This window comes from Anomalospiza imberbis, chromosome 8, assembly GCF_031753505.1.
Source record: "Anomalospiza imberbis isolate Cuckoo-Finch-1a 21T00152 chromosome 8, ASM3175350v1, whole genome shotgun sequence".
In the NCBI taxonomy this organism is placed as follows: domain Eukaryota; kingdom Metazoa; phylum Chordata; class Aves; order Passeriformes; family Viduidae; genus Anomalospiza; species Anomalospiza imberbis.
The window spans coordinates 25,504,280-25,526,837 of NC_089688.1; the positions used below are offsets into that span (position 1 = coordinate 25,504,280).

At 40.2% G+C, this 22,558-nt stretch overlaps 1 protein-coding gene across 4 annotated transcripts in view; it reads left to right on the forward strand.

Moving 5' to 3' along the window:
• The window catches only part of ADD3 (adducin 3), a 103,885-nt gene that overhangs the window by 59,307 nt on the left and 22,020 nt on the right, over window positions 1–22,558 (forward strand). For 3 of the 4 annotated variants that reach the window (XM_068198016.1, XM_068198015.1, XM_068198018.1), the window contains one exon: window positions 20,108–20,331. In XM_068198016.1, the coding sequence (XP_068054117.1) occupies window positions 20,137–20,331 (195 nt within the window). In that variant the 5' untranslated portion in view covers window positions 20,108–20,136. Of the gene's footprint in view, window positions 1–15,352; window positions 15,685–20,107; window positions 20,332–22,558 lie in introns of those variants that run through there. The other variant, XM_068198017.1, reaches the window with a different exon arrangement.

Consider the following 22,558-nt stretch of genomic DNA (forward strand, 5'->3'; position numbering starts at 1 on the left):
AGGGCTGCATGTCTGCCTCGAGGCTTCACCCAGCCCATAACAATCCAAAAACAAGCCACCCATCACAAATGAAAAAATGCTGTCAAAAGTAGATTCTAAGCCCTAATGGTGTCAGAAGCTGCAGCATGCTGGGCTTAGCTGTAAAATCAGTGGAAAAATGTGTGGTACCTGTTGTTGAAGATAATATTTTGTGAGCGTCCAGTATGAAAGTATAACAGATACTTTTCCCCTTGTTTATTAAACTGTTTTAAATGCACTTTTGTTTTATGGAATTGGTACACCTCCCCTACTAGTAGGCTTATGCTGCCATGCAGTTTACTCAGGGGAAGATCTCTAAGCTCTTTTGCCCAAATAATTACAACTCTTGTAGGTATTTTACTAATACACAGTATTTGCATACCATGTATTTATAAACAGTCTCATACCTGGAATGGATTATTTAAACAAATGCTTGAAAAAGGTTTTGTTGTATTAAGACCTGGTCTTAATAACTAAATAAATGAAGTTGTACAAATATGCTGAAAGTGTCCCCACCAGCTTGGTTTGTGTAACTCCTTGTACCGTAAGATGAGTATTTCAAAGGTCCACTGAAAGCAGGGCCATTATTTGTGGTAAATACTGTGCAGAGTGAGGAAGGATTGACAGACCAAGATCTTTAATAAATAAATAAATAGAAATTGCACAACTCTTGAAAGAAGCCAAACTTTCAGTCTCAGCACCCACATCAGCCAAACTCTTACAGAGACTGCTGCAGAGAGCTGTGGGATTGTACTTCCAGCAAATACAAAGGACCGCATCCTTACATCCTAGTTTTTCAGCCTTCCATGCAAGGGACTTCCACTGTGACCTTGTCTGTCGTGGCTAACAGCACGCAAGGGGACACCAACCCAAGTCTGGCTCACATGGTATGCAGGAAGTTCAGCTGTAGTAATTTGATTGTAAATCTGAGCCAGAGAGTCAGTAACTTAAATCATGGCTGTTACTTCAAAGAACGAAGATTGCCTCCTTGAAGGGCTTTTAGTTTTTATAGCTATACAAAAGTTAACTATTACATAAGTTGTATGTTATACATATCCATAGAGATGTTCATATCTTATTATAAATATACATGTATCATAGGCATCCTGTTCCATATCTGTCATACTAAGTACTTTTTTGGCAGGTAGCAGAAGTTATGGAAACAATTAAAATTCCTGTGCAACACTGGGTTACTTATTTGTTTGGAAGAGTGGGTGGTTTTGTAGGGAGGGGGAAAAGGCAGATCTCTGCTTCAAAACCAAAGAGTAAAAGCATTCTGGAGTGGTTTTGCTAGAAGGTCTTTTTGTCAATTTGTGTTTGGACAGAAAGGTCTGAGTATCAAGAATAGAGTTCTGGGGTTTGCAGTCTGGTGTATGTTGTTAGTAATTATTTAAGGAATTATAGAGCTGCCGTTGTTTTTATGGCCAGTAACCAACTGGTGATCCTTTCAAGGCAATAAACAGTGTATGAGAACAGTGTTTTTAATTGCCCTGGCATGTAAGAAGTTGTTAAAGGTTAGAGACTGGTTGTTCTCTGCTCTGCCTTCACTTTCATCTAGGGCCTGTCTGACTGAGAGATTAAGAGTGGCAAAAAAATCCAACCAGTTTTAAGGAACTCATATAGCAGCTGGGCAATTTAATTTCATCAACAGTGAGTATCTTGATCCAGACTGTCTGCATTGTGTTTTCCTGTGGGTTACATGACAGGTTGGTGGCAAGATTTGCTTTGCAAACCTGTAAATGAGTTCATGTTTGCGAATCTTTTAGCTGTGATTTCTTTCTCCACCCTTTTCTCATGAATAAACTTGAAAAATATTTAGGACAAGATTTCTCTGGACTCGCCACGTCTGATGGTATCTTTTTCAACTGTGGTCTTTGTATATATGTACTTCTGAAACAATTGGGAGGTGTGGTGCAGTGTGCTTCCTTGGAGGGAGGCACTGTTAGTAAAGATTACTGATCTGTGAGAAGAGTCAACTACAGAAAATGCTGAAACTAACACTGCCTGGGAGGAGTCTGAGGCTTTGGTTTTTAACTCCCTTTGGGTTTTGTCAGTGACTTGGAGCAGGGAGTTGTTTGGTCAGCTGTGGTGTAACACTGAAAAGATTCTTGTCTTCCTGGCAACTACATTTATCAATATAGTAATAAGTTCAGTGTCTTAAACAACCACCTGACTTGCTACATGAAGAAATTGTATGCAGTTAATAAATACTTCAGATTGTTCTGTATGTGACTGACAAGCCATAGCTGACTAATGAAATACAGGATTTGGCAGTGCTAAAGCTCGAGACATCGTTGAGTGAACTTTGTGTAAGAGTGGGTTCATTCAATAAAAAATAAAAGGAGGATTTAAAGAGCCTTTTATTCCTGTCATAAAGATGCTTTGTGCTGTTGCAGTTGTGTGTTTGACAGAATGGTTGGGGATGGATTCTGCAGATAGTTGTCTTGTAATTTGAGTGTCTTCTATTTGACACCAGCATGATTTTTATCTTCAGTGTTGTGACATGACTGGTGAGTTACAGTTTCTATGTTTGAATGGAGTTTCCCACTGCAGTTAGTATCATGTATCCATAAATCACTCTTAGCATTCTGCATATTATGGCATGGGTTGGGGTTTGTTGGTTTTTGTTTTGTTTTGGTTTGGTTTTTTTTTTGGTTTTTTTTGGTTTTTTGTTTTTTTTTTAGGAAATGGGATATGATTTTGCTTCTGCTTAAGCCAAGGAGAACACCAGACTCAGTAGGACTGGGCTCAGAGTTTTGAGTGTTTGTTGGCAGCTAAAGTGAGCACAGCCACGTGGGGCACAGGGCTGATTCCGCTGTGCTGCAGTACCATGGGTCCATGTACCTTTGAGGTTTTAAGTCTGTGAAATAAAATGAATCAATTATATTTTGGTTTGTGGTTGAGTTTGGTTTGGGGTTGTTTTTTTAATTGTTGTTGGTTTTGGGGTTTTTTATAAGTAGGTAATCTTGATATGTTTAAACATATCAAGCTCTAAAACAGCTCATTACTGGTCACACAGTTACAACAATTATTGCACTGTAGTTCCTCATCTCTCTTTACTGTACCAAAGTAGTTTAACTTCTGTGAGTATGTGTGCTAATGGGTTTTTATCATGTGTGTGAGTAGTAGCAGACTAGATATTCTCCCATATTAGTCGTTGCAGTGTGATAGATAATAGAGAAGTCTATTCTCACTTAAAGCTATAGCAGAGTGCATGAGGCAGCCTTCATTAATGTATACTGCAATTGTATTGAATTTTTTTGATTACATCAGATTCTTCAATTACCTCAGAATCAGAGACATTCTTACGGTAAAGGCATGACCAACTAGTTTAAAATTTTCTATTAAATTCAATTTCTTAGTATCCAAAAGCATACATGCACCCTGGTCAAAGACAAAAAAAAAAAAAAGAGCTATGTACCCTAGTGTTTTAAAATATATAAATATATGAACTGACCAAGAAGAGATGAGCAAAAAGCTTCTAACTTTCAGTAGATTAATCATGCTTTCAACATCTGGAATGAAGGTTTTTCTTAAGCACAGTTTTGAGATATGCAGTATTAATCCCAAAGCTTTGTGAGGGCAAGCAGAGCTTAGCCTAGGAGGCAGATACTAAGTTCTGGCATTAGTTTTTTGTTTTTTTTTTTTTTTTTTTTGCATTGTTTCCACATTCTGGCACTCCACTCCATTTCCTCGCCTCACTGAGCACTGAAAGGGACATAAATTGACATAACTAGATTTTTGTGACTGGGGCAGGGAAGCAGCCTGAAAGATAAACTTTAACCTGTCATCCTGTCAACAAATTTGCATTGTTAGAAAAGTAAGAATTTATATACCATGGAGTCAAGAATAGTATGTAGGGACAATGCATTAAGAAAGTGCATATCTGAAGTTAATTGTTTTTCAGCCTGAAAATAGAATCTTCAGATTCAGAAAATAGAAAAAATTTACTTTTCCATTTTTCTGTCATAGAAAAAACTGAGTACTCTCACTGCCTAAAGCAAGGAAGTCTGAACTATGACAAAAGCTAATGGGAAAGTAATGGAAGAATTTGGCCTGTCCCTGTAGTTTTGAGACTGCTGACTTCTCTTAGCAGTCTATACTGTGTCTTGAGCATGCTGCAGTTCAGTTATGCAACCTTGGGAAGTTTCTCTCCCACTGAACGCACTGTTCCTTTATTAAGGCTAATGGGAGTCATGTGTTCGTGTCAGTGGGAAAGCAGACCCTTAAAAATCTTTCTGGTAGATTTGGTGGAAACAGAGCTCACGTTCGTTACTGCTGTTCTGGGCAGTTGGATGTCTCATTAGTGGAATGCTAATGATGTTCAGCGAACTTCATTACTGGACAAGAGGATGTGGTGAAAATAAAAAAACGAGTGACTTTTCAATCTTACAATTTCCTGTATTGTTGGATTAATTTCTGCCTGTTGTATCCTTTCTCCCATCCCAGTTACTTACACGTTGTATACCTGGAGTCTGGTGGATGTGCTGCTGGGGGTGCTTCACCCTGCTGTCGGGCTCTCTGCCCTGAGCTTGTCTCCCCTCTCATGCGAAACTTAGAGTAGCAACCATTCGATTTTCAATCCTTCTGCAATCTCAGGCAGGAAGCAGATTTTAAACATCCAGCAGGTAGGAGCCAGATTTTAGCCGTGGGACTGTCACTGCAGTGTCTTTACTGAGTGCGGAGGGAGCAAACACAGCTTTGCACAGCCCCGCGGGGAAGGTGATGCTGAGACCCACACCATCCCTTCACCGAGCAGATGTTCCTGCAAGCCCCCACTAACAAAAACAAACCCACCGCGTCCCCGCCGAGCCGCAGGATGGGCTGGTCCCCTGTGAGGCCGAGCCCTTGGCTGGCAGTGGGTATTCGCTTAGCCTCGGAAAACGCGGCCTTTCGTTTTATCTCGCCGAGGCGACCGCAGGGGAACAATGGGTTATGAGAGCATTGGAACAACACGGGCTTTGAGTGACCCCCGTGTTACTGTGTTCTGCAGGCGAGGCTAAAAGGAGAGATTGGCTGCCCGCAGAGTTAATTTGGCAGCCGCTGCCTGGGAGCCTGGGCTGGCGGTGGGTGTGAGGAGAGGGTGCCCATGAGGGAGCAGGGAGGGCTTCCCCTTAGGGCCGTCTCTGGGAAGGGGAAAGAAGTAAACACAAAAACAGGGCTGGCAAAGTTGAAAGTGTTCAGTTTGTTTTCTCTTTCTAGTACAAAATCTGTTTTCCTTCATTCTTCAGCTTTTCAGACAAAACTGTTACATTGCTGGTTTTTGCGACCGACAGTGAAAGTGGCTGGAAATGGCTGAATGGCAGGTGAAGTGTCCGGTCACTAGCAGAAAGTGCTGACCTCCCCAGCTCTACATGGAATGGCAAAGGCAGGCTTTCACATCCCATGCAGGGTCCAAACACTTTGATCTTAAATGCAGCCTCTGGAGGTATCATCCTCCCTGAGGCTCATCCCCCCTGTAGCTGTGCGCATCGATGAGCAATTAGGTAGATTATGCCATTGATATCTCAGAAATTAGAGTCCCAGAATCACAGAACAGATTGAGTCGGAAGGGACACGCAAAAATCAAGTCCAGTTCTTAGCCCTGCAAAGAAACGTCCCCCAGAATCACACCCTGTGCCTGAGAGTGCTGTCCAAGCACTTCTTGAACTCTGTCAGACTTGGTGCTGTGACCACTGCCCTGGGGAGCTGTTCCAGTGCCCAACCACCCTCTTTCTGAAGAAGCTTTTTCTAATGTCTAACTTGCTGTACCAAAAATTTGTTTTTTCCGGGGAATAAGGATGTAGGGCAATGTTTTAGCCTACAAACAAGGTATGTTCCAGGTATGTACACTGTTGGTCTTAAAGGTGCACTTTTATTGGAAGCGCTCATATTTCAATGCTGGTAAAATATGTAGAGCTAAAGAGTGGACATGAATTTTGAGCAAATCCAGAAGGGACACAACATTCAGATGTTTGCCAGTAGCAATACTCCTCTTTTGTAAAGCAGAAACCAGTTTTTTAGTTCCTCAGCTTTCACTTACAAACTTACCCCTAACAAGAAAAAGGAAAAACCACCCCTCTTGATCACACTTCACTGTTTTGGGTAGAATTTCTCTGCTTCCAGGGCTGAAAGAGGAGCCCATCTGGTGAGTTATTTGTAGGTCAGTTGGTCTTTTCATTATGAGAAATAACAAGGTGATGAAACTAGTTTTATCTTCTGAACCGGTGTACTTATTGCATGCTGAGATTTTATGTGTATTTTTAATGTGTTTTTCTCAAAGCACATAATAATAAGGAATTGTGGCATCCCCTTCCTGGGTAGCTATCTACTCAATATGCAAATGTATTCCCAATGCCCTGAGTAGAAGCCTGCTGGAAGCCTCCCTGTCAGTCCTCACTGAACAGTTCCTGCATTGCATCTGGGAGTCCAGAACCAAAGACTTTGCTGTCAGTTTGGTGAAGGCAAAACAGGCTCTCCATGAAGGAGGAAATATTTAATAGTTATGATGTGCACATATTTCTTTTTTTTTTTTCCCCTTTTTTATCAGCTGGGGGAAAACAAGCGGTGGCAGCAGCTGTGCCATGTGAGCAAGTGTGTCATGAGCCTGCTGGGCAAGGCATAGTGAAGGGCATTATTCCACTGGGAGGTTGGCACTGGCCATGGCCCTCCAGAGTTGCCACAAAGGATTTTCTGTTCGACATCTAACGCAACAAGCACATTCATATGTTTGCAGAGGGTTTCCATGGAAACTGTGTAAACTGTGATGCTGGCAGACAGAGGCAAAGGTTATACTATTGCAGAGGCCCTTTTGTATTCTCTTTAAATGTTTCAGAGCAGCTATATTTCTTAACTGATATTCCGAGCCTGTGCAGCAATTTGTTCAGATTTTTGGTTTGGTCTTTTGTTTTTCCTCCTTCCCCCACACCACCCTTATCTTTTTTTGTGGTTGTACTGAGGAGGTCAGATGAGATGCAAGAATAACAATGAAAATGTGATTTTTTTTTTTTTTCTTTTACATGGGATCACTTGAGTGTCATTATTTGAATTGACTTATCTTTCTGTTAGTGGTAATGATGCAATTGGAAATGGAAGAAGAGGGCACACAAAAAAAATTCAACCCCTACTAGTACATTTCTCATTTTTGTCGAATGCTTTTGTTGGTCAGGTAGAACTAACTCGGGTCATTGCTCACTGGCACTTGGAGAATTTTGAATGCTGGTCTCCTCTCAGAACAATGAACTTCTGCTATTTATAGATACCAGTTTTAACACTGGCTGGCCTTTAGTATTTTATGAGGGTTCATGGTGTTTTTAAATTTAACCTACGAATTTAAATTTCCAAACATACCTATTGCTTTGTTCGTGTTTCAGAAGTATTCCCACCATGGGCACAAACACTACTTATTAAGAATAAAGAAAATTATTGACTCTTCTATAACCAAGTTCCCCTTTGATAGTCCATGTTTGCAAAATTATGCTCATTCACAACTTCAGCTTAATTATCATGGGAGGTTATTTTAAATGACTGAATCTGTGTCTGGGCTTAGCTGCAGGTCAGAGAGAGGTCCAGGTACTGCTTGTTCACCTGCTGCTCTATGAAAATGAGATCTTCCCTGATCACACTGTGCATGTATTCATTCCTGCCACTTAACCTTTGAAGCTATTGCTTACTTTAAGCCAAACTTGGTACAAAGGTAAAAACATCATTTGCTTTTGCTTTACAGAAACTGATATCTGATTAAAGATGTAGATTCTGATGCTAAGCAGCATCCTCAGTACTTGAAGTACAAGTTTCACAGTCCATCTGATTATAGGGCACTGACTAAAACAAAGTCCAGGTTAAGTGTAAATAGTTAACTGAACTTGATCCCAAGTTAATCTTGCAGAATCAAGAGATTATTTAAATTCTCAGTTTTAAAGACTAAAACATACTTTCCTGCAAAAGGGGCAAAAACCTTTTAGGTGTATAAAATATTACAATCTTAAATAGACAAGCAACATTAAGGCATTGTGTTTCTGAACTTGTGAAAGTGCTGTCATAATTACACTTACTTTTTGTGGATACAAGAATGAAAAAGCCAAGTTGTAGAACTTATTGTTGTGGGAGACAGTTTCTAACAGAGAATGAAAAGGTGGAATGTGCTCAGGATGGCTGCTGATTTGATTTGGACAGCCAGGCATGCCCACAACCTGCTGCACTGTGCCAGGAGTGGCCAGGAAGGGATAGCTTTGTTTGTTTACTTATTTCTCATGTTTTGCTATTTATATATCAGATGTATAATTATTAAAAGTTTCATATCCAGTGCCTCGTGAATGTGACAGTTAAAAATAACTTCAAAAAAATAAGCTATCCATTTTAGTCTTCTAGAAACCACTGGTCTCCCAGTCCAGTATCACACAGTTACAAACAACATGTTGAATATGACAGGAAAATGAACACAGGATAGATGTAATGAAAACCTTTCTTCAAGTTTCATCCAGCATAATTGTATAATTGCAATGTCTGAGGGATGGGGGTTGTGTGCCAGGTAGGAGTGTTTCTCATTATGAATTCCACTTTCTTGAGTTTGAAGCCAGAAGTCTCAAGAAAAAGTCTGTTCATATAACACAAAACTTTGCATGCTTATATCACATCATGCTGACTGCTTTGCAGTACAAACTTTGATTAGTTTTGATAATTTATCACAGAGAGAGAATGTGTACTGATGAGGCAGGCCAAAATCAAAATTCCTTAGCAATTTGCCAGAGAATTAAAAAGAACAAAATTATAAACCCACAGCAACCCCCAAATGGTATCTTACATTCTTGTTTCAATGCACACTGGAAGCATCACTCATTAATTAAAATAAAAATAGAAATCCAGCTATCTCCCTGCCCAAAATGATGCAATAAATTAGCAAGTTAGAGGAACACAGCTTACAGAAAAAAAAATAAATCTAAGTACTGCCCAACTCTAAAAGCAGCATCCACTCCTGTTCTTCCAGAAACCTTTGAGATCAAACTCCTGAGACCAGATCAGTCCTGCAGATTCCTTTTTATCTCTTTGGATTAAGAAATGAGTTCCAAAAAAAAGATGTGGTTCCTCCTCATCCCCACTGTGGTTAAGGCAGAGCTCTGGCTGCCCTGGGTCAGTGTTGTCCTCCACGGCATTCCAGCACGTCTGTGAGAGCTGTCATGAAGGAGCCCTTGGCAAGCATCTAATCACCTATTATTCAGCACTGTATTAATCAAGTTTTTTGGTATTTTCTGGGCATGTTCTTGCATGGAGATCTTTAATTCTTTGAACAGTGTTAGGTTTTTACAGATGTTTATAAAAAAAACCCTCAAAGCACCCAGCACAAAAGTGGGGAAAAAAAAAAAGCTGAAAGACCTAGAAAAGATGTTACTTACCTTTATTCTTCAAGCAGATGTAATCTCTGTAGCCTCAGAATTTTTTGTATCATCAATAATTTTCTTATGATATAAGGTGAAATGCTGTTTACCTAGGATAATTTCCATCAGTTCTTCAAATACTGAGGGAAAAAAGGCATCACCAGTGCTCAGAACATAATATCATTTTTCTAAAAATCACTAATTGACTTTTAAATTTGTTGCTTTTAATTCTTATGTTAGAGTTGGGAGAAGAATTTGCCTCCACATTTCAGGCTCTGAACTTCAGCCCATGGGTAACATGTCAGATACTTCCACTCAATATAAACATACACGTTTATTTGCAAACAAGCCAATAGCATTTTCAGGCCAGGGTTACTCATGAGCTTTGGAAATTCAAATAAAATTACTCTTAAGTATTCAGTTTTAACTAGAAGACAGATCCATCTAATATATTTGTTGGCTTCAGAATATTCTTGAAATTACAAACAACAACAAAAAAAAAAACCAATAGAAGGCAAAATTGGAAGAATTGTTTGGAGAAAGATTTGTGGGAGAGTCTTTAGTGCTGCATGTGACTGATCAAAGGCTGCACATGCCTTCAAAATTATAACAGAGTCTTTGCAACTGGAATTCTGAGTTACTGGTGCTGCAGCTCCTTCAAGTCCCTAGTTAGAGGAGAAACCAGGAAGCTTTTCTTCATTCTTCACTTACATGACAATGCTGTAGTATAAAGTGAATGTCTTCTGAAGCAGTCTGGGGTAAATGGTTGCTTGTACCACCTTGGCTGCTGGGAAGTTCTGTTCTCAGTACATTGGACCATCTCCTCTTTAGATATGAAATATTCATGCTTCATGCAACTGAGTCAGAAGAGAGGGTGCTTTGAATCTCTAGGACAAATGTTCAGTGTCAGCTGGTGTTCCATTCTAAGAACAATCACAGATGTGCGCAAGTCCCTGTGATTTTGTGTAGCATGCCAAGATGCATCCATGCTCTGTAATACCAGAGAAGTTTGCCGTGGAGTGTCGTTTATTTTATCTAAGTTTCCAGGGCTTACAAGTGATGATGGAGGAGGAGAATTATGGGATAACAGTACATGCTTGCTTGCACTGGAAAATAATAGTAGCCCAATTATGAAATATTTATGTATTCTGCCTTTGACTTTTAAAATACTGCTCTTACTACTGGGCTGGATGCTGACTCACCCTACCCCTCACTGTTTGTCTTACCAAAGCTTTTGTTAGTAAATCTTTAGCACTTGTTCAGAGATGTGCTGGCTGCTGCTCTGGGCACATCTGCTTCTCTGTTCAGTGCTGTGGTTAAGTCCAGAGTGACCCTCTGCCATCAGCTGGGCTTGCTTGAAATTCAGTGGAATAGTTTTCCATTCCTGAAGGTGTAGAGGACCTTTGGTTCTCTAAATTCAATTTCCTTTTCTAATACCGTGAGCAAAAGGTGGCAGAGACAAGAAGGAGGTCAAATTCAGGCCAAGTCAATTGAGATTGATGTGCATATTTGTATAGGTTAAATTTTGAATGCATGTGAAACTTTCTGCATATGCTAGTTGGGTAGTTTGTTTGGGGGGGTTAATTTTTTTCTAGCAAGCTGAAGACAATATTGACTATGTGACTATACACAGAAAAAGTGTTTCTCACTACTGTAAATCCTAGGGATTTCCCTGGGAAGGATAATTAAAGCAACATGCTGTGAACACAGCTAATAAAGTAGTTGCCTTTTGAACTTTTGAGTAGGTCAGCCAGGTCTTTGTGGCCCTACTCTGCTCTGCTCCACACTTTCCCCTGCTCTCCTCCCCCAGATTATTTTTAACCCTGATGCCTTTGTGTAACCACTGTAGACTCAAGCTTCATGGAGAGATGTACTTAGCACAATTAGGGAATGGTATTTTCAGAGGTGGGGGACTGAAACATGTGCACTGGGAAGGGCAGGATTGCCTCAAGGCAGCCAGGAAAACATGAAAACTAGCATAATGTATGTGTAACTTAAGTTGTCTAAAGATGATAATTTTGTAAGTATTAGGGATGCAACTATAACCTCCATCAAATTCTGTGTGTTTGTTAACTTCTCCCTTGTTATGTTTTGACAGTCACAAACATTTGTTTGTAAATGGACCAAGGAGGGGGGAAAATGTCTCTCATGCTAAAGCAAGACTAATTTTGGTAATGGAGAAAAAAGAAAGTCTTGGAGCCTTGAATGGGGTGAGAAAAGACACTCTCAGCATAATCTGTGAATAGTGATTTACAGTTTTTTGTCCCTTGTGCCATCTCATGGCTGATATAAGCTGTTAGTCCTATTAACAGAGCCTTCCCTCTACACCTCAATTTGAGCTTGTCTTTTTTAAGCATTTGCTAGAGTAAAGGGAGAGCTCTTTTCTCACAATGCTTAAGGTTTTTTCCCTTGCCCATGGCCAGTCAGTGGCAATGTGCCTGCTCTACAGTCAGGCCTGCGCTTGGCTGGCATCATTTGTCTCACACTTTCATCAATCCCTAAAATTACTATTTGTAGTAATTATAGTTAAAAACCTTAAGACAACCATAACATTTCCACTAAGCCTCTTCTTCATATGTGAAATCAATGTACGTAGTTGTGTTGTTTTATCTAAAATATTTTGAGTTTGAACTGTAGCTATCATAAATCAGCTTTTTGAAATGATCTTGTTTTCTGTTTAATGTGAGAATGATGTATAAGTCAGTAAAATGTTAAAATTCCTTTTTTGAGAGGCTAGCCAGTTTATTTTGACATGGTCAACCTGATATTGGTGTATTAATGTGACTTATGTTATTGCACTTCATATAAAATTTATGGGAGAGTGATTTAGAGATCCCAAGATGAACTGGGGAGAGTTGTGCAGGGTGTGGTGCATAATATTAATAAAGATACAATTTGTCCTGAAGACTGTATGATCGAAGACCTGGCACAATTTCATCTTTTCCTCAAGTTTCCAGTTACAGTTGTCCTACTGAGATTAGCTGTTGGCCAGGTTTCCCAGTACTCACTTGTGAGTTATGGAGGGCGTTGAGCTGCAATTCCATATGGTCAGTGCATGGTGGTGGTCTTCAGTGGGGTCTACACTGAGCTGTCAGTGGTGCTAAAGGTCGGGATTTGATGTGAAGAGAGAGGAACTCCAGGGGTTTGGGTTATAAAAAGGTTTGGCTTTGTGCTACCATACACAAGATCAGTTGATGGTGTAAATATTTGTAAAATCCAGCAGTTGCCTCGTGTCGATCATCCGGATTGCCCACCTTTGCAGCTTCTGACCCTCCAGTAAACCCAGGAGGCAGCTGCTTTGGCCATGATGTTTCTCAGGATAATCAAACTGCCATAAATCACCAGGACTTTTCATGTGCCCTGGGATTGATAAGAGGTTTCCCTGCTCTCCAATGTCACACATTGTACCAGTGACCTGGGAGGGCTCCTGCAGGTTGCTGGGAGTAGTCCTTGTTACTCAAATGGCTCTATCCAGGTTGATGTGAATCAGTGGATTTCAAAAAAAGTACTTACATAACAGACTTATTTCTTCTACTCCATAACCTTATGTAGATCTGTATATAAAGTAGAATTGTTTTCTCCTGCATCTGTGCAGGTCAGGGACAGCCCAATTAAAAAGTCACCAGAGGAAGCTGGAGACTTTGCAAGAGAGGGAGAGGAAGTGTTGCAAAATACGAAAGGCTGTGACTGCAATCAGCTTTTCCAGTCAAGTTTTTTTTTCACAGAGAAGTTCTTATTTTATACTGTGGAGGAACCCAGGTTTCATGTTTTTCAGGTGACATAGGGACATTGTTCAGGCATTGTCTCTGTGTGTGGGCTATGTGTGTGTGCCTACTTTCACAGCTTAATACGGATAAGTGCTACCAGAATGTAATCTTTTAATTTAGCTCTCTGTTGTCTACTAACTCATGAAATATTTTTAGGTGACTTAAGTTCAAGTGATTATGTAGATAAGCAGGGTTGAGTCTTTAAAAATAAAGTGCTTTTCATTGTCAACCTTGAATTGTTTCTCCAACAAACTCTGTATTCCCCCTCTGCTACTTTTCTGTAACTCGTTTGATTGTGTGACTGGATTTGTTCTGACTTGCATGTTTTGTGTACAGAACATCATAATCTCAAAATGTTCGTATTGTCTGCACGATCTTAACAGTTTTTGTGTAAAACAAGAAAACATTTCATGGAGCAGAGCAAGGAAACCATTACACTGCTGGCTGCTCAGGTGTCACGCGATGCAGCAAGGGCCATGTCCTGGTTATGTACTCCTTTCCTTGGCACAAGAGGTTCCACAGTGGGCAGGGTGGACCTTGGATCTGAACTCCCAGGGTTGTGCTCTTGAGACTGGTTTTGTCTTTTATCATACTGACTCTCAGAAAAGGGTGACTGGATAACTTGCTTATCAAGGGTTCCCTCCCTTTTTTTACATGAAAAGCTCATGCAGCAGTGAAGGAAGTAGTTTGGGTCTACAGGGTTAAGCATGCAAGTTCATTTATGAGACTCCACGCATGCAAATAGCATTTATGGCCATGTGGTAGAGCATATTGGATACATCAAACCAGCATTCTGGGCTCCGGAAGTTTTTTCCCCACTTGTGCTGAAAAATGTTGGCAGGCCGGGCTGCAAATGTGGAGGTGCAGACTGCACCTGCTACAGGCTGAGTGCATTATAAGGAACCTTCCATAACGGAGAAAAAACATCACCCCTGCAGTTAAAGGTAAAGCTGCAGGCCTCCAATTCTTGTGTTCTGTGTGGCTGTCAGCGACCCACTTAGTTCTCACTTCTTGACAATAAAGTGTGTCTGGCTCAGTTCCAGTTTACACTGAGTAAAGTGTGAGTTGCACAGCTTGACTATTTGTGTTGACTTTAACATTGCACAATGTAACTGGGAAAAAATAATGCTTTAGATTTAACACAGCAACACAAAAACAAGGTTCAAATGCACTCAAGTAATTATTTCTTAGGAAAAAATATATCTTGCTGCCATACAGTCTCTTTAATGTGGTATCTGAAAAGAGATGATCATTTTATTAGCTTGCCCTCTTTAAAAGCAGAGGGACTTAAATATGCAGTGCTGGATCAGACTATTTGATTAGTGACCATTTTGGGCTGTAGTATGACAAATTGTTTATGGCTGCATTGCTACTGGAAGAAATGGTGTTTGACACTCCTGTATCATCATTATCTTTATTTCAGAACAAACATTTGTGTAGATGTGCAGTTAACTGGCAGGGTAACTGATACAGCTGAAAATTAATCCATTAAAAAAAAAACCAAACCAACTTTAAAAACCCTTACAAGCATTTGCTGGTATGAATCTGAAGATGTGATAGAGGGGAAAAAGATTGAATGGCTGGGCAGGCTGGGAGGAGATGCGACTATTTTTAAATGCAAATTAATTTGTGTCAGTTTAAGGGTGTAGTTTGGCTTGAGTACTAGTGTAAAGAATTTCTGTAAATTAGTAAAATCAGTTCATAAAATTTTGAACAAATGCTACCTATCTAGTTATTTCCAGTTCCACAAATTGAGTTTAGGAAATACTAGCGTCTGAACACACATCTTACTCACCTGAACAGAGTGTAAAGTAAGAAAATCCCAAATCCCTTGTAATAGTAAAAAAAAAAAATCTTTCAACTCAGATATTTCTGGTATTTGATGTCCCCATCAGATGAATTCCAGAATTAATTTAATTTTGAGGTGCTTACCCAAATTTCTTTTTTGCCTTGAAAGAGTTGCAATGATTCATTTCTGTGTCATTACTAAAATATGTTGAAGGGAGGATGAACAGTTAACTTTATACTGCCAGAAAATAACACCGGTGACCCTCTTCTCTGCCCATATTCTCCTACATATTTCCCCTTCCCTCTCCACCATTCCCCCATATTCCTGAAGTGTGTGTGCTGCTGCCAGCTGACGTACGTAGCTGACGGTGTTTGCTAAAGCCAAGTCTTTGATTCAGACTGGAACCTGTTTCATAGGGAGGCTGGAACTGAGATCAAGAGACGCCCAGTTTGCTTCCAACAAGTCTCCTGGCAGACAAGATATTGGAGGGGGGTGGGGGGAGAGAGAGCAGACTGTTCCTTAAAAACAAGCAGGCGAGAAATCGCAGGAGCAGAGCAGCTCAACGTGCTCCAGAGAGGAACCGCTCCGATGCGGGGTAGCCCAGCCCGAGTGCTCAGACCCCAAATCAGTCACACCAGTTAATGATGCTGTGCACACACTGCTGGCTTGCAGTGCTGGGAGCTCTCAGTAAGATGGATTGCACTGCATAGAGAAAATGGAGATGTCTGAAACCAGCCAGAAAAGATCAGCATAAAAGGTAGGTTAATGTTCTGTTGCTAGGTGATCTAATAATTTGGTCCCTTTCCTGTTATTCTGTCTGGTGGTATTTATTCTTATATACATTCAGTTCATTATGAAAGATATAAATATATCAAGTCAGTGCTTTCTGGGGGGTTCTTTCTCAATATAAATTTTCCTCGCATATGGTTTCCTGCACTTTTTTTTACTTTAGTACTTCTTGTTTCTCTTACCTCATTATTATTTTTGAGCTGTTTTTGTGATTTGACATTGAAAATAGGTATTGCAACAAAAGCAACACAGGAGATTACTTAGATTTTACAAAGTGTCAGATGGGGATGCTCAGGATGTAATGTTGCAACACGAAATCAACAGTTCCAAGTTCATGGAAAAAAAATTGAAGCTTTCATTAAATAAGACTTACTCCTAAGCAGAGAGATAAACAGCTTCCTGACAGAGGGGGTATGTTCTACTTTCTCTCAGTAGCCCAGTTACGGGTATAAAATACAGAACAGGATGTGGAAGCCAAACCCACGAGCTATATAAGGCATCAAAGCACCAGAGGACACGACCTGTTTTCTTTTGTATCAGAATTCAGTTCAGCCTGAACCAGGAGGGCAGAGCTGGGACGGGGAAGTGGTGTTAGATTAACAAGTTACTTGTAGCAAGATCTTGTGAGCCTTTTTGTTTTACAGGTCCTTAAAAGTATTTTCAGCAGAGATGAGGAGTCTGTGTAACAAAAATTTATCCATTCTAAATTTCAGTTCTTAGTTAGGCCCCACATTGAAGCAGTTGAACCAAGTGTGGGAAAACTACTCTTCTTTAATTTTGAATCTCTTTTTTAGCGTGTCAGCATGTGCATGTTAGATCAAAATGTGGACTAAAATGTGTGCATCAGCAGACCACGAGTGATGGCTTTCACCAGGATATAATCAGACCTGAATTTATTTTTGATTTCTCGGTGTATGTTTCTCTGTTCTGACCAGTCTAGATATAGTGTCTTGTTGCTATTATGGTTTCTGATTTCTACCTGTGCCCTGTGCCTCAGTCTCTGCAACCACTCTGGAGCATGCATAAGAAATGTTAGCTAGTACTGTTCAGGAAGGTGGTACCTCACTTTCTTTAATTCATAAACAGCATTGGAGGAGTGGAAGCCAAAAGTAGCCTTGCAGCAAAGCTGATTTCTTCTCTAGGCACAAGTATCACACACACACAATTAAAAAAAAAAAAAAAAAAAAGTTGGGGGAGAGGATCCTCTATCACAATTCATAGATGTTGAGATATGGATTTCCTGTAAATACTTTTGTCTTACTGCTGGTTCTGTGCTGAGAAGGAGATACTAATTTTTTGGTCCCCTAAAGCTGATGGCATTTTAAACAAATATCCTCTTTCTTAAAAAAAAAAAAAAAAATCAGTTGAAGATGCAAATAAATTACAAAATAATGGTTGATTTGTTTGAAAATTTTCCAGGAAACAGTAGGGGTTATATGAGAGTCAGGCTGGGACCAACAGAGTGGGCATTGAACCAGACCTAATGAGAATAATAAGAACAACTGGACCCAACACCCATATTATGTTCAGTAATGGAGGGGTTTTGTACTACAAGGACTTCAGTGTTGTAATCTTAATGGCTAGAGGTAACAAACCAGGCTGAAAGGAAAGAGGAAAAACTAAAGTCCAAGGCAATTAGAAAAATCTCCTTCGTGGATTTTGGGTATTACCAGTCACATTTGTGCCATTTTTACAGATGAATGGGCTTTTCTGTCACTGTAAGAATGAATTGTAAAGTAATGGACTTGAACTAATTATGTCCTATAAGCCTATAATAATAATAACAATACATGTGTTTTGAAGTTCAGACATGCATGTAGTTGATCCAGCCAACTGAGTCGATCAGCAGCTGAGCAAGTCTCCTACTTGGGGTTAACAATTCAGGTTTTAGGGAAATAAATGGTCAGATAAGACAACTCCAGGGAAGGAGGAAAAGAGCAGGAGTCACAGCTGGTCACCAGTTCAAGCAAGGTTCTTGCTATCTGCATTTCTAGACTGCTTTTAGTTACCTGCAGGTGATGGAAGGTGTCTGTTCTGGCTCAGATGGAGGTTCTTATCCCAACACAGATGGAGAGCAGTGAAGGCTGACAGGTCTGGTCTCGAGTTTTTCATGCTTTGTGGCATATAGCCAATGATCTCATGGTCTTATGTTTTCTCCTGATGCTTTTTTTTTCTTTTTCTTCTTAAACCTCACCATTTTGGGCAGGGGGAAAGGAAAGGTACACAAAGGACGGTGGAGCAGTGACATAATACACAGTTACATTTATAAGGGTATTTTTCCTAAGCTGAGTGGTGGTCAGATCCCCAGACACTACCCCAAGAATTAATTCTTTAAAAAAACTTAAGCTCCTTTCATTCTTCTACCAGATTTTTCCCAAACTCTCACTTCCTTGAAGCAAACTCCATTTTCTCCCCAGCATCCCCAAACTGATCACACATCCCAGGCTTTCCAGAGGTCAGTCAGCAAATGCTGAATGAACTCCTACTGCACCCGAGCAGCACATGCAAAACTCACCAATGTGTTTCCCCAGCTTCTGGAATGAAGCCATCAGAGTTCATGGAGCTTGTCTCCAGGATGTGAATTATACATCCCAGAACATGGTATGTTCATCCACCATGCCAAGTACCTCCTGGGAGCTCTGTGTGTGCAGCTGGATAATGTTGCATCCCAGATGAAGTTTTCTTTTTCTGTCTCTCTGTGGAAAAAAATGGCAGGAAGAACAAAACCAATTAAACCTGTAGGAACTGTTGTGTTTCATCTCAATCCCAAATTTTATCATAATCTGTAATATACAAGAAAGTCATAGACATAGTTGGCTCTTACCTGCTAATGTTTCCCCACCTCTGTTGGTGGTTTCTGTCTGGAGTTTCATACTTGGTTATAGGGCTGCAGTGCCCCAGGATTTCATCCTTGTGCTCTTGCACTGTCACCAAAGCCGTTTGGGAATCAGTGTGGGAAACTGGCTGAAAACCAGTTTGCATCCTCCTGCCAGCCTGGGTCATGGTGTGGCTGAGCAGCAGAGGGTGTTACAAGGACTGAAAGGACTTGCTGCAGGCAGGAGGAGGAGGGCTTGGGCTGTTGAAGCTGGTTTTGACAGGGCTTCCCAGTGTTTCACCTGGGAAATATGTGAGATTACAGTGGAGGCAGTTTGGATGCTCCCGTTGGCTCACTGCTCACAGAATACTCCAAAAGGTAAATGCAGTGACACAAATGAGGGATGGGTGAGCTGTGCCACAGAGCAAGGACACTTTGATCCACTGATACCAGAATGTCAAACCATGCTGTTGAACACTGCTTGATATGGGCTTTTTTCCTCTGAAGATGTGAATTTACATACCAAATATTTTTTCATGCAAATATTTTTATATTAAATGTATTATTGACTGTAGATATTTGCATGTTAAAATGTATTTTCATAACACACTTATCTCGTCCTTCAAATCTTGCTTCTCTTTGTTCCTCAAACCTGAGAAAGTGTCCCTCTTCAGTAGCTTTTGAGGAATGGTGTTCCTGAGTATGCTTTTGAGCCTGATTCTTTGTATGAAAATTCAGGTGTCTGCTTCTTTTCTTTTGATCCAGTTCTGTTTGTGTTTACAAATGCTTATCAGTATTTTTAATGAGATTTTTAAACTTTATACCAAGATATGAAAGTATTTTTGTTGGATTTTTTTTCTTTTCCTAATGTAATGAGCCTCAGTGAGAATCTTTGCATACAATTGCACACAAAAGGAGAAAAGCTAAAGCTCAGCTGTTTGCCATGGATGTGGCCTCAATGCTGTGTAAGCCAACATACAACCTCTGCAGTTCCTTCAATATCTCCAAGTGTTTTGTGAAAGAGCAGGCACCAGCTGGAGCTCAGTGGAGATTCCCTGGTGGTCATTGAGTGTCCTAAAGCCTTGTCTTTAAGCTGTAGTTATGAGATGCTTTGAAAATGCTGTAATTGAGAAATTTCTTCATTCAAGTTGGGAGATGAGCTCTGAGCAGATATTAAACAGGCCTTCTCTTCTGGGTGTTTGCTTGAACAGCTCAGGAAGGAGAACTGTATAAAAACCTTGGGAGGTGGTAAGTGTAGTGTAAAATTACAGAGGAACGTTTGTCATAAAATGTACAATGGTCATTTCAAATGCCACTCCTAATTGCATGCTTTTTGGTTTTTATTTTACCTCAAATAAAGATGATTGTGCACTCTCAGAGAACTTACTAATAGTTTTTAGCCATTTGTCTAGAATCTTTCCTAAATTTTCTGGTTGTGATAGTTACTCACTTGCTCTCCTTTCATTTTGGATGATCTGCAGAGATGCAAAGGGACATTAGTTGTGTCCAGACTTGGAAGTTCCGTGCACTGCCCTCCTTTGAATGAATATTTTTCCCTGTTTTCCTTTTGTTTCAGGGAAAGCCTTCCCTGCACACTGTTGAAGCATGAGTGCTGATGGCAGCCAGGTGGTGATCACTACTCCTCCCCCCGCCACGATGCCTCACAAAGAGCGGTACTTCGATCGCATCAATGAGAATGACCCGGAGTACATCCGGGAGAGAAACATGTCCCCTGACCTCAGACAGGACTTCAATATGATGGAGCAGAGGAAAAGGGTCACCCAGATACTGCAGAGCCCTGTGAGTGCCACTAATGGGGAGTAAAAAGGAAAGGGTGTTACAAAAAAACGAAATCTGTGTCACAGCTAGTAGATCTCTGGACCATCTTCTAAAAAAAGGCACTAAACAGATTATCCAGCATTTTGTTGATGTGGTGTTTTGTCTGTGGACAAGCAGCCTATATTGTGTTGTTTTTTCTCCTGATACTTTTATGTTCTTATGGTTCATTGCATTGTTACAGAAAGATGTGGCTGGCTGCAGGGTTCCTAATTAAAACTTAGGGAGGGGGAAGAGAGTGAAGGAGTCACTGGTCAAATAGGAACAAATTAGGGCATTACGTGGTGTTCTGCTTTCTGGGTTTGAATATTAACCTATCATTTGCATCAGGAATGCTTTAATTAACATTTATAATTGGGTTAAGTTTATTTAAAAGCTAGACTATGTTCTTTTTATGTCCTTGAGGGTGATCATACCCCTACTTAGCCATATTAGTGCTCATCTACTGGTTGTGTAAATTCAGTACTTGTGTAGACTACATATAAAGCTATTCAATCTATTGAACCAAGTTTGTAGTGGTGTTAATTTATATTTTAATACCTATATTCTTTGAGTTTAACCTGATGAATACATTGGAAAGTAAAGCTGTTGCCTTGAGTATTTTGAAGCCATAGGGAGTGAGTAAGGCCTGTGGAATGGTCCTTTAGGGGTATCCATGTGTAATGTGAGTATTGAGGATAATGGGACTGGGAAGGAACTAAGCAGCTTTACAGCTCTTTCTGTCTTCAGTTCCTCTGTAAATTGGGGTGCTTCTGTAATTTTTTTGAAGCTTTTCCATATGTAAAGAGATTGCAAACAGCTGTTAGTAATCACCCTATTATAGTCATCCATGAATAACAGGATTGTTTGCTAAAGTGTTGTCGTGCAATGTCTCTTGGATCTGTGTGTTGCTTTGAGTATAACATGAACCTGTTGACTAAGGAATTTATTATTTTTCAAGTCAATTTGTGCAAGCTGGGGTTTGCAGCTCGGCTCTTTTATAAGGAAAATACTCTAAAGAGGTACTGCATAATGTTTTAATCATGATAATTTTATGTTAAATATTCAATTGTAAAATGTGATCAGTCTATTCATTCGTGTTAAAATACTCACATTATGAGTAGCCAGGACTCACTGAATGACTAAATCTGTAGCCTAACAGATAAAAATAAGTTGGAGAGATCATTTGGTTTTGTATGTGGGGGTGATTTTTTGGTCCTTTTGATGACAGTATTGACCCTGATGAGTGTAAGTATTTCATTAACATTTTGGGGCATCTTTTGCCAAGTCTGCCAGATGTAATTAATGTCCCTTTGGTGCAGCCTCTGTGGTGTTTTTTTTAGTAGATGCAGTGTCAGCATGCAGATTTTAGGAAGGAGTGTGAAAAGGGGCATCAACCCCTGAGTTTAGGCTGCTGTTTTAACAGAAAGTTGTGGGACAGAGAGTTGCTGGGCTGCTGTCAGTGTCCTGCTGCAAGAGAAGCTGAGCCAGCACTTTTTGGAAAGTGACTGTTCAGAGCTGCCAGTAAGTTGCAAGTTTTTGTTGTGTAAGGGAACAGTTGTCCAAATAAGCCAGGGGCCTGCTGCCTGCTTGGCTTAGAGAGAAATGGGAATGTGGGAGCTGAGTGTGGGATCAGACACGAAGAGGAGTTGTCTGAGCTCCCACTTCCCCTCGAGTATCTCCTTTTATCCTCCCTTTTCCTGATACAGAAAATTTAGAGGAACTCTGCTGTGATTTCTCACGCAAGGAAATGAAAGCATTTTTGTACAGTATCCATGAGCAAATGTCCATCAAGTGAATTTCATCATTTATTTGGGGTGGAAGGTATAGTGCTTTTTCCAGGCTCCAGCTGCTGAGTGCCATACTGTTCCTGGGACTCAGGACTGAAAACATTTACCTTGTTCTCTTGAATTTAGAATTCATCACACAATGGCCAGAAAGTATTGTTTTTGTTACCAGTCTGTGTAACACAGGTTCAGGATTGAACTGATGAGCATTGTCCATAGTGTTTTTGTTCTATAGCTGCAGAATTACATTGTGTTAGATATTTTCATAGAACTTTGTTGCTCTTCTGGATTACTCCACTTGACAGAGAGAATATAGATGTAAGGTGTTTAGAAGAAGAGAAATTATGAGATGCAGTTTAAGGAAGAGCTTGCTTTGCTGGTAAATCTTCACCCAGTCTCACATATATAAATGCATTCAGATCAAG